Raw genomic sequence first — 16,449 nt, 5'->3', positions numbered from 1 at the left:
TCTGAACACTCACTGAGCACCGTCATTTACACAGGTGAGCTCTGATAAATGTGTATATATATATATATAATTCTGAGTCAGTTCTTTTCAAGACTGTTTTGCATTTCTAATAATAATTTGTTGCATTTGTTGCGTTTATGCAAAATGCAGTTGAAAGACAAACATTAAAGAATCAGTTTTGGATAATTCATGCATAATGTGACCGCAGAATGTTTACAGTGCTTAAGGGAAAGTGTTTGTTGGATTTTCCTTTTTTATTTCATACATGCATGCCTTTAATATTTTAAATAGTCCCGCAGTGTACAAATTATCCCATATTTTTGTGTAATTAATGTGATGTCAACTAAACTAAACTTATTATACTAAAACCAAAAGCTAAAAACATTATTGTTACTTGAAATCTGTGTTATTTTAGCATCGTTGAGATAGTATTATAGTTTTTACATTTATATTTTTGATTTTCATTTTAATTTTAGTTAGTTTAAATAATCATTAAATATTTCACTATAATTTATTAATTAAAATATTATAATTAAGGATAATTTATTATTTTTTATTTAGTTAAGTACATCAATTTAAACTAGATGAAGATTAGCTTTGAAATAAGATTTTTATATTTTACTTTATTTCATTCCAGTTAAAGTTTATTTTATTGAAGGTAACAAGAAGTGTTTTTTATGGTTTTGGATTTAGGTTTAGTTAAGTACAATAACCCTATTTGAAATAAAAATTTACTGAAACAAACTCTCATTTTAATTTAGTTTAACTTGATGTATAACTAAAACAAGTACTGAAATAAAAATTAATAAAAACTAAATAGACACATGAACCAAAACTACCAAAAATGACAAAAACACAACAAGATTACTAATCCTAAATTAAAAAAAAAAAATATATATATATATATATATATATATATATAAAAATATATATAAAAAATTAAATCTGCAATCTAGTATCTCAATGATGCTAAAATAACACTAACAATAATGTTTTTATGGTTTTAGTTTTATTTAACTATAAGAACTGTGTGTAGCTGAGACTTTTAATGAGCTTGTATGTGAAACGAAATAAAATTCAAATATAAAAGCTGTGTTTTGGTCTTCACAGTCTTCACCGTCATCGTTCACCACAATGGGCTTCGGCACGAACGGCGAGCTGATGGACGGCAGGTCAAAGGTCAGCTTCTGCTCGGGCTCCTGTCACGCCGAGCACATCCTGCAGGTGCTGAACTCCTACCGGCGCAGCGGCACCTTCACGGACGTGGTGCTGCAGGTGGACGGCTGCGAGTTCCCGTGTCACCGCGCCACGCTCTGCGCCAGCAGCCTCTACTTCCGCACCATGTTCAGCGGCCCCTTCCAGGAGAGCCGGCAGCCTGTGGTCAAGCTGCAGGGCATCTCCAGCGCGGCCATGGACAACCTGCTGGACTTCATTTACGAGGGCCGGCTGAAGCTGGACGAGGAGAACGTGGAGAGCGTCTTCCAGGCGGCCGACCGGCTGGACGTGCCCGTTCTGACCAAAGCCTGCGTGCAGTTCCTGCAGGAACGCGTCAGCCACTCCAACTGCCTGGGCCTGATGGACTTCGCCAGCCTGTACGTGCTGCGGCCGCTGCAGGAGCGGTGCCAGACGCTGCTCTACCAGGACTTCCAGGAGGTCCTGCGGCACGACGAGTTCCTCGGCCTGCCCAAAGCCCGCGTGCTCGAGCTGCTGGCCTCTGAGCGGCTGCAGGTGTCCGAGGAGGTTCTGGTGACCGCCGCGCTCCGGTGGGTCCATCACCGGCTGGACGAGCGCAGGGGGGAGCTCAAAGAGCTGCTGGAGCGGCTGCGTCTGCCTCTGCTGGATCCGGCGTTCTTCACCGGCACGCTGGAGGCCGACGAGCTGGTGCAGGACTGCAAAGAGCTCCGACCGCTGATGCAGGAGGCGCGCATGTACCGCACGTACGGACGGGAGGTGCAGTCGGAGCGCACAAAACCACGCCGGTGAGTCACGCCGCCGTCAAACCCAAACATGCCATTGGTGCATATCTTCATTTCTCATTCATATTTGTGACCCTGGACCACAAAACCAGTCACAAGGGTCAGTTTTTGGAAGTTGAGATCCATACATCATGTGAATAAATAAAAAGCTGAATAAATACAACTGTTTGAAAATCTGGAATCTGAGGGTGCAAAAAAATCGAAATATTCAGAAAATCACCTTTAAAGTTGTACAAATGAAGTTCTTAGCAATGCATATGACTAATCAAAAATTACGTCATTTACACAGTTTCTTCATGGAACATGATCTTTACTTAATATCCTAATGATTTTTGGCATAAAAGAAAAATTGATCATTTTGACCCATACAATGTATTTTTGGCTATTGCTACAAATATACCCGTGCTACTAAAGACTGGTTTTGTGCTCCAGGGTCACATTTGTGTTTTAACACTTCTTAAGCTCAGCTTTATGCTTTTAGAAATTTCAGAGAATATTCGGCACCATATTTGCAGATATTCAGGTAAACAAATAAAAACATTGGATTTTTTAAAATAATGAGTTCCAACATTCAAATGCATTGGTTTCTGCAGGTTTTATGAAGACTTTTTAAGACCAAGTAAAGAAAACGTAACAAATAAATTTAATTAAACACAATGTGTCAGTATGGTCTTTAACTTGCAACAAATTTCTATTACTTTTACATTTATTTCACAAAACAAAATTTGAAGGCTTGAATATCTCTGCCCCAAACACTGGAATACGGAAATAACTTTTTATCAAAAAGAAAGTTCTTCCTCAGTACTTTTGTCTTGTTTTCCAGTGGCTGAAGGTTTTTAAATCAAGATACATTTACTTGAGATGAAGATAAGAAGATAAGCCTAATTTTCTAAAGAAAAGAGTTCAGTTACATAACACTTCACATCATTCATTTATCATCTCTAAAAAATGTATGTAGATTTAAGAATGTTTAGATATTTGTACTGAAAACAAGACAAAATACTGAGGAAGAGATGCATTGTTTGCAGTGCGTGAAACATTTAATGCCACGACTTCTCTGCTCTAATTTAAGACCTTTTAAGGTCTTCATTTACGGATGGCTGAATTAAGACTTTTTACAACCCACAGAAACCCTGTTAGATGCAGTGTTGCCAAATCTGCAGATTTCCCGTGGAATTGGGGTAATTTAACACTGTTGCCACGGGTTGTTTTTCATGTCCTTGGGTTGACCCTTACGAAAAAGAAGTTTATGCAACTTCTTTTAAACTAAAAATAAGAAAGTATACTTTCAGTATACTTTTTTATGTCCTTCTCATAAATGTACTTCTCAGAGAATCCGTGTTTTCATTGTTACACACTAAAGGCGCTATTGACATTGAGATGTATACATCGTCTGAAAGCTGAAATAAATAAGCTTTCCATTGATGCATGGTTTGTTAGGATAGGACAACTATTTTAAAATCTGGAATCTGGGGGTGCAAAAAAAAACAAAATATTGAGAAAATCACCTTTAAAGTTGTCCAAATGAAGTTCTTAAAAAAATCGATAATTTTGACCCATACAATGTATTTTTGGCTATTGCTACAAATATACCCCAGTGACTTAAGACTGGTTTTGTGCTCCAGGGCCACATATTCACATAACAAAATATATACAGATTAATGCCTAAATAGGGACATAGTAGTGTACTTAAAGTATGATGTAAAGTTCACTTGAAGAAAACTTGCAAGTATAATTGCAGTTGTAGCTACTAAACTAGTAGTTTACTGAGACTATACTTCAAAGTGTAGTAAAAATGCATAAAAAAGTATTTAATTAGTAAACTATCAGTATACCTATAAGTTCACTTTTAGTATACTTGCAGTACAAACTGAAAACATTGATGTAAACTAGTTGTGTACTCAAAGTTTACTACTATAAAGTATACTTTTATATACTAGAAAGTGGGCCAGTTTAGTCCCAATGAGTATTGAAATAGTACACTTAAAAGTATACTACTAGTACACTGATATTTGTATACTTACTACGTAAAGTATATTTAGAAATATACTTAAACTTTACTTAAGTATACTTAATAAAATAAACTTGAAGTATACGTCTTTTTGGTAAGAGGATGTGACCCCAATAACGTAATGTTTAGCCTGGGGATGTGATTTTTACCAGGGGAGCTGCTCAAAATGTGATTGGGCTACTTTTAAGTAGCAAAACTTTGGGCGGACTTTGTTGTGAAAACCTGGCAACCTTGGTTAGATGCATTAGTTTCCAGAAAGATTAACTTATTATTTAAAAAAAAAAAAATCAAGTTTAGCTGGATACCTTGTAAATTATGTTGCAGAATGTTCACTGAGATGTACAAATGTCTCTTTTGTAAAACGTCATGTACAGTACTTATGTAAAGTTTTTGTTGTCTAAAAGTTTTGTATGTGTAGTCCACTATTTATTATAGTATTTATAGTATGTATAGTCAAATGGTTAACCGTTGTGTAAGTCTGTAATTGCTTTTCTTATTCGTGTACTGTTGTATGTTTATATTATGCTTAACTAGTATGTAGCACCGTGGTCCTGTGAGACACGACATCTCGTTCTGCTATATGCCCACACATGTAGCAGAATGACAATAAAGCTCGACTTGACTTGACTTGAGATTAACATCAGACTGAGCTGAACATACCACACAAATGGAATCTGGGGGTTTAAAAAACATTTCTTTTTAAAAAAAAATTGTAATGTGTAATTGTTGTGTTTAATTTGATATTTTGCTGTTTATTGCATTTTCTGTAGCACTTTGCGATTTTCTTTCAAATGTAAAGTGCTTTATAAATAAAATGTATTATTATTATTACTATTACAAATAAAACAGCAGCAGCAACAGTACAGACGAATGTATTGAACAAAACAAGCAACACTTTTGGCACAAATGTACCGCCATAATAAACTACAAACTACAAACTACAGCAGATCATAGATGAGACACACAGCTGCTGCTGACCAGGTGATCACTGATTAATAATGAACGTGTGTGTGTGTGTGTGTGTGTTCAGGTGCTCTGGCTGGGCTGAGATGATCTTTGTAATCGGCGGCTGTGATAAGAACGGTTTCTCCAGACTGTCCTTCACGGAGAAGCTGAACCTGACGTCTGGAGAGTGGACGTCCGCCACCGCTCTGCCCGGTTACTCCAAATCTGAGTTTGCAGCCTGTGAACTTCAGAACGACATCTATATATCAGGTATACAGACGTCCCAAACACTGCTCGTTCCCTTCGTATCCATCACACTGACGCATCTGAAGTCAGCGATCAGTCACATAAATAGCCTTAAAAAATCTCTCACAAAAAAAAAAAAAAAGTAGATTGATCTCATTCGAAAGTGAAACATTTGGTTAACTGCTAGTTGGTCAAACTGGTTGTCGGCACTCAGTCTTTAATGCTGCGTTTCAGCAGCTGACTCCAGATCAGTCTGCACGCATCAGTGGCATTTCCATGTTACTCTATCAGCTCAGCATCAGCCTGGAACATTCCGTCACGTGATTCCAGAGAATCCGATCGGGATCGCGCACACAAACACACCACGATTATCATCTCATGCGTGACTGTGGGCTTCTGGTTATAAACCCCTCTCCTCTGTGAAACATAAAAGAAGAAATTTTGACTTTTTTGTTTGTGCACTGAGGTTAAAGTCTGAAATTTGTTTAGTTCAAAATATCTTTAAGTCATACAGGTTTGGAAAGAGATGAGGGTGAACAAATGATGACAGCATGATGGTGTGTAAAATGACAGTTTTGAGTGTCAACCAGCACATTTCATATTTAGAATCTCGCATGATATTCATGTAAATACGTGTGAAACTGAAAACCGTTGCGAGTGATCTGACCGTTTAACGAACGCAGGGTTTCCCAGATGGAGGTGTGTGAGTTGATGAAAGACTAATATTAGATCCAGAATGAAAGTAAATGCAGCTGCATGAATCTAAATTGCGATACAACATAGTGCGGCGATCAAATCAAAGTCTGCGGTTGTGTCGCGTGTTTCAGAGTGAACAGCAGCACTGTGTTTATTTACACATGAATGCATCTGAAAACAGCCTGCGCTGAACGTGAGTTTTAGGAATGCAGCGTGCACTAGATTCGCTTTATTCACAATGACATCAGCATAGCTGCAGCATTTTTGTTTACAGCATTTCAGCAATATTCTGTGAAAATAAAAACTTGAGGGTTTGAGTGGTCGAAAGTGAAGAATTTAAGTCATTCGATATTAGTATTCTATCATTTAGTGTTAGTTGGTTTACATGACAAGTGAACGGCCTTAAAACAGTGCAGACGGCTGACAAAATGTTCTCACCACTTTCACTAATGTTTTATGAAGTTCAAGAAAACGTCCATATTAGCTGTACCTACTCAAAATTTTATGAGAAGACGTTCTGGGATCAGCATTCTTAAAACGTGCTCATGATGTTGTTTCTACTTGATGAACGGTCTAAAAATGTTTTTGTAACCTTTAAATAACATTCAAATCATGACAAGAAAACTGGACATTTAATGTTTTTAGAATTTTAAAAAATAAACATTCAAATAATGTCATATTTAGGTGAACAACTAAGAAATGTTTTTGTAAGTTTTGCATTAAATAATCAAGAGAAGAAAGCTGGGCATTTCAATTTTTTAGAAACATTCCAGAACAGCACTTTATAATCTAAATTTGTTACAGATCATTATAAAGCAGCTTCACCCTGAAAAATTGGAAAATAGGAGACAAATTCAAATTCTCATCCAGTGTCAGCGATCAATATTGTCAAACTCAAGAATATTACTAGATAATTTACTGCTTTTTAAGCCCAAAATAAGCAAGCCTATTGAGTCTCAACAGCATTATTATGAGATGTTTTCATAAGAATTCAAACATTGCATAACACTTTCAACAAGGGACCAGTTCTCACTATCAACTAGTTGATTAGCAGCATGCATTGCATATTTTTAAATCATTTTATCATCTTTAAATTCCTTGTTGTGATTATTTTTTATGATTATTTTAATTCATTTTGTAAAGCACTTTGAATTACCATTGTGTGAAATGTGCTATGTATATATAAAAAAATTGCCTTCCCTATTGGCTGTTTGTTAATACTTATAAAGCACATATGTGACCCTGGAGCACAAAACCAGTCTTAAGTATCACGGGTATATTTGTAGCAATAGCCAACAATACATTGTATGGGACAAAAATATGAATTTTTCTTTTATGTCAAAAATCATTAGGATATTAAGTAAAGATCATGTTCCATGAAGAAATTTTGTAAATTTCCTACTGTAAATATATCAAAACTTATTTTTTTAATAGTAATATGCATTGCTAAGAACTTCATTTGTACAACTTTAAAGGTGATTTTCTCAGTATTTTGATTCTTTGCACCCTCAGATCCCAGATTTTCAAATAGTTGTATCTCGGCCAAATATTGACCAATCATAACAAAGCTTTCAGCTTTCAGGTGACGTTTAAATTTCAGTTTTGTAAAATTGACGCTTATGATTGGTTTCGTGGTCCAGGGTCACATAATGTCTTGTTTTGCATGACCATATTTTAGATCCCTTTATCCTTAAACACAATACCTAAACATAACAACTACCTTTCTATTAATAAGTGCCAAAATTAGGAGTTTACTATTGCAAAAGTCATAGTTAATAGTTAGTTAATAGTGAGAATTAGTCTCCAAACTAAATTGTGGCCACATGTTGAAATTGTGATCACAATATTTAACATAGTTCTGTAACTGCAGTTTGATTGAGATTAATTGGAAAAACGTGATTTTCAAAAATTTTCAAAAAAAGTTTTGCAAATGTTTTTGAAACTCTTTGTTTGTATATGTATATATATAAATATATACTGTATATAATGCATGTGTGTGTGTTTAGGCGGGCAGCTGAACAGCGCAGACGTGTGGCGGTTCCTGCCTCAGTTCAGTCACTGGGTGCGTGTGCAGGGTCTCAGCCGCGGCCGCTGGAGGCATAAGATGGTGTCCATGTGTGGGAAGGTGAGCTCAGCTGAGACAGTGTTCAGTCTGATGGGTTTGAATGCATGTGCTGACTGTGTGTGTGTGTGTGCGTGCGTGTGCAGCTGTATGTCGTCGGCGGTTATAACGGCCGTGAGCGTCTGTCCAGCGTGGAGCGCTACAGTCCGCACGAGAACAAGTGGACGAGCGTTTCTGACCTGCTGCTGCCCGTCAGTTCGGCCGCTCTCAGCAGCTGCTGCGGGAAACTCTACGTGATCGGAGGAGCCGTGAGCGAACACACCAACACTGACCGGGTGAGAGCCTGTCCCGCTGCCCTCTGAACGAACATGTGTCTTTAGATATCAAGAACAGACTAGATAGTAAAGTTCATAGACAAGCTTTAAGTTGGTTTGAAAAAGCCTAGCCAGAAAGTTTGAAGTGGTTTCGTTGCTAGGGTACTTGGGGTGGTTAATAGGGCGGTTGCTATGGCTCCCGGGTGGTTGCTATGGTACCTGGGGTAGTTGCTAAGGTGTTGCTATGTGGTTGCTAGGGTACTCAGGGTGGTATCTAGTGTGTTACTAGCACATTGTGACATGTTTTTAACATGATTAGCATGTTATTAGTGTGTTTCTAGCATGATTAGCATGTTACTAGCATGTTGTTAGCATTTTTACAGCACAATTAGCATATTACTAGCATGTTGGTAGCATGACCAACAAGTTACTAGCTTGTTTCTAGCATGATTAGCATGTTGTTAGCATTATTAGCAAGTTACTAGCTTGTTTCTAACATGATTAGCATGTTGCTAGTGTGTTTCTAGCATGATTAGCATGTTACTAGCATGTTGTTAGCATTTTACAGCACAATTAGCATATAACTAGCATGTTGGTAGCATGACCAACAAGTTACTAGCTTGTTTCTAGCATGATTAGCATGTTGTTAGCATGATTAGCAAGTTACTGGCATGTTTCTAACATGATTAGCATGTTGCTAGTGTGTTTCTAGCATGATTAGCAAGTTACTAGCATGTTTCTAACATGATTAACATGTTGCTAGTGTGTTTCTAGCATGATTAGCATGTTACTAGCATGTTGTTAGCATTTTTACAGCACAATTAGCATATTACTAGCATGTTGGTAGCATGACCAACAAGTTACTAGCTTGTTTCTAGCATGATTAGCATGTTGCTAGTGTGTTTCTAGCATGATTAGCATGTTACTAGCATGTTGTTAGCATTTTTACAGCACAATTAGCATATTACTAGCATGTTGGTAGCATGACCAACAAGTTACTAGCTTGTTTCTAGCATGATTAGCATGTTGTTAGCATGAATAGCAAGTTACTGGCATGTTTCTAACATGATTAGCATGTTGCTAGTGTGTTTCTAGCATGATTAGCATGTTACTAGCAGGTTGGTAGCATGACTAACAAGTTACTAGCTTGTTTCTAACATGATTAGCATGTTACTAGCATGCTGTTAGGATTTTCCAACACGATTAGCATATTACTAGCATGATGGTAGCATGACCAACAAGTTACTAGCTTGTTTCTAGCATGATTAGCATGTTGCTAGTGTGTTTCTAGCATGATTAGCATGTTACTAGCATGTTGTTAGCATTTTTACAGCACAATTAGCATATTACTAGCATGTTGGTAGTATGACCAACAAGTTACTAGCTTGTTTCTAACATGATTAGCATGTTACTAGCATGCTGTTAGGATTTTCCAACACGATTAGCATATTACTAGCATGATGGTAGCATGACCAACAAGTTACTAGCTTGTTTCTAGCATGATTAGCATGTTACTAGCATGTTGTTAGCATTTTTACAGCACAATTAGCATATTACTAGCATGTTGGTAGCATGACTAACAAGTTACTAGCTTGTTTCTAACATGATTAGCATGTTACTAGCATTTGTGTTAGGATTTTCCAACACGATTAGCATATTACTAGCATGATGGTAGCATGACCAACAAGTTACTAGCTTGTTTCTAGCATGATTAGCATGTTACTAGCATGTTGTTAGCATTTTTACAGCACAATTAGCATATTACTAGCATGTTGGTAGCATGACTAACAAGTTACTAGCTTGTTTCTAACATGATTAGCATGTTACTAGCATGCTGTTAGGATTTTCCAACACGATTAGCATATTACTAGCATGATGGTAGCATGACCAACAAGTTACTAGCTTGTTTCTAGCATGATTAGCATGTTGCTAGTGTGTTTCTAGCATGATTAGCATGTTACTAGCATGTTGTTAGCATTTTTACAGCACAATTAGCATATTACTAGCATGTTGGTAGCATGACCAACAAGTTACTAGCTTGTTTCTAGCATGATTAGCATGTTGTTAGCATTTTTCCAGCATGATTAGCATGTTACTTAGAAATATTTGAGTGGAATCTTAAATGAGTTTAAATGTAGTTAATAAACTTTGAAAAGTAAAAATAAAAAGTTTTTTCAGATCTTGCATTAAACGGCACAGTATTTATTTCATGACTGTAAAGAGGCTTGTGGTGATTTTCTGATCTCCATCACGTGCTGCAGGTCCAGTGTTACGATCCGGTGAGCAACAAGTGGTCGTACGTGTCGTCCTGTCCGTTCTCTCAGCGCTCCATCAGCGCCGTCACGCTCAACGGCTCCATCTACGTGACCGGAGGTCTGCTGGAGCACATCTACTGCTACACGCCCCGCACAGACTCCTGGAGCCGAGCCGCGACGCTGCCCGTCAAACTGGTGCGTGACACGGCCTCCGCGCTCGCTGCGTATGACTGTGGGTAACACACAAAGCACTGACCCGCCTCTGCGTGTGTGTGTGTGTGTGTGTGTTTCAGGAGGGCTGCGGACTGACCGTGTGTGACGGCAAGGTGTGTGTGGTCGGCGGTCGTAACGAGCAGTCGGTTGCGGTGGATCAGATCTGGGCGTTTGATCCGGTGAACGGTAAACTGACGGAGGAGAAGCCGCTGACGCGCTGCCTGAGCTATCATGGCTGTGTGACCGTCCTGCAGCGGCTCTGAGCGTCCACATCAGCTCACCGTACCACACGCTCCTCCATGTGCCACACTCACCATTCATTCAGTACAAAACTGTGTGTTTGTGATGATAACAAAAGAGCCACTGAAAGCTGTTTCCATTATTATGACATTTAAACTCGCAATTCCAAGTTTTTACATAAGAGCTTTGGCTGTTTCCACGACTGAACTGTATCATATATCCTATATTTCTCGCAATTCTGAGTTTATATCTCACAGTTTTATCTTTTAACCTTTTTCTTGCAATTATGACTTTAAATCTCATAACTTTGAGTTTGTAACTCATAGTTTGTGTCTCATAATTCCAAAATGTATCTCTCATAATTATGAGTTTATATCTCATAATTCCGAATTTAAATCTCATAATTCTGAATTTAAGTCTCATAATTCCGAGTTTGTGTTTCAGAATTCCTAATTTATCTCAGAATTCTGAGTTTATATAGCATAATTCCGAATTGATGTCTCGTAATTCTGTTTATATTTCATAATTCTAAATTTGTATCTAATAATTCGAAGTTTATATCTTATAATTCCGAATGTGAATCTCATAATTCCAAATTTAAGTCTCATAAATCCAAGTTTGTATTTCATAATTCCTAATTTATCTCATAATTCTGAGTTTATGTCATAATTCTGAATTTATGCCTCATAATTCCAAGTTTATATTTCATAATTTCGAATTTGTATCTCATAATTCTGTCTATATCTCATAATTTTAAATTTAAATCTCATAATTCCAAGTTTGTATTTCATAATCCTGAAATTATCTCAGAATTCCAAGTTTTTATTTCATTTTGAATTTATCTCATAATTCCGAGTTTCTATTTTATAATTCCAAATTTGAGAATTATATTTATTCCAAAAAATAAAATATATTCCAAATTTATCATTTGAAATTCTGAGTTTATATCTCATAATTTCAAGTCTCATAATTCAATGTTTGTATTTCATAAATCTGAATTTATTGCATAATTCAGAGTTCGTATTTGAAAATTTAGTTTGTATCTCATGATTCTGAATTCATGTCTTATAATTCTGAGTTTGTTTTTCATAATAATTTATCTCATAATTCCAAGTTTGTATCTCATAATTCCGAATTTAAATCTCAGAATTCTGACTTTATATCTTATTTTAAATATATGTACTTTATATTTTTTTTCCTGCAATTGTGATCTTTTTCTTGCAATTCTGAGCGCAAAATTTAAAAAAGGTCTTTGCAACCTCCAATCTCACAATTCTGGATTTATATGTTGCAGTTAAATCTCAAAATTACGAAAGAAAGTCAAAACTGAGATAAAAAGTCGCAGTTACTTTCTTTTTTTATCCCATGAAGGAAACAAGCTTTCATAAATACCAGTTTGCAACATCAAGCATCATAAACAGACTGTTTTGTACAACGGAATTAACGAATGACCCGGAAGCCTCGCACGTTATGTAAAAAGTGACTGAACTTGTTCTTACGTTAAAACTAAAGTGGATGAGTGAGATTTCTGCTAAATGAGATAATGCAGTTCTTCATTTTTAGAGGATGAAACACAATCAGTTCCCCTCGACTGACAAACAGGAAGAGCTCCAGAGCAGCTAAAGACTTCTGCAGAAGCTGCAGCGGGAATGCGAGAGCGTCACTAATGCACTAACAATCATATAATTGCTGGTTAACTGAAGTCTGCTGATGTATTTCCTCTCATCTGTGTTTGTGGAATCGTTAGCGTTCAATAATACACAATGATTTATTGTCTAGTTATAGACTTGAACTGCTGGAAATCCCAAATGTGAATCTGAATCATTATAGACTGTGAACTTATTTTAACCACTTTGTATATATGATGTTATACACATTTAAATAAAGACTGTGTCATTTAATGTTGCTGGAGTTTTTGCTGTCTCAAACTGATTTATTTATAACACCAGACTGAATAAATACAAGTAAAGCTGACATAAAAATATTGTCATTGGTCATCTGTTGTCACTAGTGCTGGGAAGGAACTAGTTACATGTAACAGAAGTAGGGAATTTACTTACAAAATATTTAGTTACAGTTACTAAGAAAAAATGTGTAATTAAATTACAGTTACTTTTGAAAATGTTAATGATTACGTCTACATTTTTTAACACACACACACACATACAGATTGAATTGACCTTTTTCATAAATTGCATTGATTGCTCTAAAATGAGACACCAGTGTTTCAGAAGTTTAGGACACATGTTTATTCTATATCTGTTTTATTTTCTATTTGGGTTTAGGCATATACTCTATTTTTTAAGATTAATAGTTTGTTTCCGAGGCATTGTTAGATACAAGTGTTTTCTGTCATAACTATGCAAACTGATTTCAAAACCAGTATCATAGCTATTAAACTATTTATTAGTAAATAAGAGATATTAATTCTGAATTTGTGGTGTCTGTGCTTTAAATTAAATTATGACACGGCTCTGTGGAATGCTTGATTCTGATTGGTCAGTCATGACATTCCAAGGTGTGTTATTCCCTGATAACAACTGGTAAAAGCTAATAACACACACTCAACCGGGCAAATTAAGTTGGCGCTATACACTTCTTGGCGGAAGCTTTGGTTAGCTAATAAAATATTAAAACTCAATATTATGTGTACAATTTCTTAATTCTGTCAACTTGCTGCTTACTAGAAACTGGTTTCTTCACGAAAACTTTGCATTCAAATATTTCAACTGGGATCAGTGTTTTGTGTCTAATTATTTACTTTTGTGGCCATCAGTTGTGTAATAAGCGGGATAATGTACATCCAACCAGTTGTTATCACAAAATAAAGATGTATGTTATCCCTTACTTATTATAATCTTAATTCAAGTGAAGAAGGATTTTGAAAGTCTGACAGTAATCAGTGTCGAGTGCTACTGTAAGATTAACTCTGCCTGGTTTTAATGTTTCAAAATGATTAACAGTTGAAAAATATAAGAAATTTAGAAAAGTAATCAAAAAGTAATCAAATGTAATAAGTTACATTACTTTAATAAAGTAATTGAAAAGTTACACTACTTATTACATTTTAAACAGAGTAACTCGTAATCTGTAACACTGGTTGTCAGATCATAAAGGCGTTGTAAGTGCTGAAAATATTTGTCTTTTATTTAGTGTTGTGGTTTTATATTTCCGGGGGTTTGGTCACATGGGTGATGCAGGTGGACTTTTACCTGATTGTGTTTCCTGTTTGATAATGGGGGTGAGTAGCGGGAGCGCTCACTTTCTGTTGATCGTTCAGCACGTTTTTAATTTTTTAATCGTGCATTTGTTTGTTACATCGTGTTAATAAATCTTAAAAGAAAATGCAAACGAACTTGAACGCGTCACTGAGGTTTTCCTTCTACGTAGCCTCTCAGGCTGTCGCTACACTTTAGTCAACAGAAAAGGGCATTTGGATTATGGACGCAATTTGGAAACGGTTTTCCTGGCACATCGTATGTCACTTCATCACTTCGTATTGAGCTGTGAAATGGAGAAGCGGACACGACCCGCACAAAACGGCCGAAGAGGTAAGTCTGCGGTTTTAATGGATTATAAACTGCTCGCTGTTGCTTGAGACGCGGTGAAAGTCGCTACGTTGGATTAAACGCAGTTTGTGTTGCTCTAGATTATTTTGTGTGCTGCTCTACTGTGCTTGTTCATTCATTGTTGGTCTCAGTGTTGGGGAAATTTACTTTTAAAAGTAATGCATTACAATTTCGCGTTACTCTCTGGAAAAGTAACTCATTACCGTACGGTACGTTACTTTTATCACTGTTCAGCTATAAAAAAAAACCTTATTTGTATGGTTGAATTGCATCATTGAAGGTCGGCAGCAAAGACACTGGTTAATAAAATGGGATTAAATACATAAAGAATATTTATTTAATGTAATTATATTTTTATTATATTTAATTATTGCAGGGTTGTATCATATTCTGAGTTTGAATTTCACTGTTTTATTCATTTTGAGGAATACTAAATCTGTTTTTTGTGAGTGAGATGAATTAATGCATGTTCACATTAAGTCTAGAATACAGTAACATCATGTTTACTCACAATTTCCAGACAGGAGACTTGTCAATCAATAAATGGGGAAAAAAGTTAGAAATTCAAAAGTAATGCTTTACTTTACTAGTTACTTTACTAGTTACTACTAGTTAAAGTAATATTACGTAACTCACGTTACTTGTAATGTGTTACCCCCCAACACTGATGAATGCGTGCTGAAATTCTTCTTCACATTCTTCAGAAGAATAAACAGTTGATGGAATGTGATGACAGTGTGTCTCAGGTGTGTTCAGTGTTGAAAGTGATAAAGGTGCTGATGGATGATGCATCTAGGTTGCATAGAAATGTTACCTTTACTACCTTCTGAGGAAAAAAAACAAAGAACGAATGGTTTGATTCAGTTTCTAAGAATGCTGAACAGTGGATGGCTGAGGCCAGGAAGTTGTGTGACAGATGTTTCAAGTGCTCGAGCGATGAATACAGGTTCTGCAGAAAGTGATGATAAATTCCTGTATTGCACCTTCTGATTCTCTTGAGTTCAGGCTTGTGGAACCACATGCAGCATCTCAATATATCTGTGAGTCTGATATGACACCTTCTGTTGAAGTTGTGTCCACAACACACAATACTTTGCTTCCTGATGTACATCTACAGACTGGAATGGATTCTGGTGATTTTGAAAATGAAGTTCAACCAGTGGACAGTGTTTCAAATATAAGCAGCAAAAGATCTAAAGCGTCATCTCGTGGATCTCAATCCGGTCGGTCTTCCATTTCCTCCACTCGTCTTAAGGCTGAGGCGGAATTGGCTGCTTTATTGGCTTCTCAACAAATGCTGCAAACGAAACATGCTTTGGAGGAGCAAGAGGAAACGTTGAGGAGAAAGAAGGAAAGTCTGGAGTTGGAAATGAAATTAGCAGAGTCAGTGGCCAGGGTGAAGGTGTAGATTCAGAATCACATGCATCTGTTCACAGAATTGTGTCCAAACCTCTTCAGTCTGATGTGGAGCCATGTGTACCATCAACTAGTGTGCGAGCAGCAACACAGTCTTTGCCAACATCTTGTGTGTCACATGTTGGTGATACACAAAGGGTTTCAAACCGTTTTCAATCCCAGTCAGCAGCAGCAACAATCAACAAGATCTAAAGCTGAACTTATTTGAGTCATATGCTTGCCAATGATTAATGCTGATATTGAGCTTTTGATTGGAGCTAATGTTCCAGAAGCATTGGAGCCTCAGCAGATTGTACGTACCCAGGACAATGGTCCATATGCCATGCGAACAGTGTTTGGGTGGACAGTTAATGGATCACTCAAAGGAGTGAGCATGAATGATGATGACGCTGACCGACTATCTGTGACCGTGAATAGGATTGCTGTAATGAGATAGGAGGAGTTGTGGAAGCAGCAGTTTAAGACTGATTTTCTTGAGACTGTACATGAAGAACAGTCAGCAATGT

At 36.8% G+C, this 16,449-nt stretch overlaps 1 protein-coding gene across 1 annotated transcript; it reads left to right on the top strand.

Moving 5' to 3' along the window:
- On the top strand, positions 1-12,908 carry klhl35 (kelch-like family member 35). The gene is made up of 7 exons (XM_051120386.1): positions 1-34; positions 1,111-1,979; positions 5,018-5,202; positions 7,881-7,999; positions 8,083-8,271; positions 10,512-10,700; positions 10,799-12,908. Exons 2-7 carry the CDS (start codon positions 1,135-1,137, stop codon positions 10,979-10,981), a joined length of 1,710 nt encoding a protein of 569 aa, XP_050976343.1. The 5' UTR covers positions 1-34; positions 1,111-1,134; the 3' UTR covers positions 10,982-12,908.
- The last annotated feature ends 3,541 nt before the right edge of the window (positions 12,909-16,449 follow it).

Source organism: Labeo rohita, chromosome 10 (genome assembly GCF_022985175.1).
Source record: "Labeo rohita strain BAU-BD-2019 chromosome 10, IGBB_LRoh.1.0, whole genome shotgun sequence".
Classification (NCBI taxonomy): Eukaryota; Metazoa; Chordata; class Actinopteri; order Cypriniformes; family Cyprinidae; genus Labeo; species Labeo rohita.
This window is presented reverse-complemented; position numbering and strand designations above follow the sequence as displayed.

What these genes read in the sequence shown, in the direction of transcription:
- klhl35 (XM_051120386.1), top strand. Translation starts at nt 1,135, where the DNA reads ATGGGCTTCGGCACGAACGGCGAGCTGATGGACGGCAGGTCAAAGGTC. An exon ending in TGGTGTCCATGTGTGGGAAG is followed by an intron (nt 8,000 to 8,082) that starts GTGAGCTCAGCT and finishes GTGCGTGTGCAG; the next exon opens with CTGTATGTCGTCGGCGGTTA. An exon ending in CGACGCTGCCCGTCAAACTG is followed by an intron (nt 10,701 to 10,798) that starts GTGCGTGACACG and finishes TGTGTGTTTCAG; the next exon opens with GAGGGCTGCGGACTGACCGT.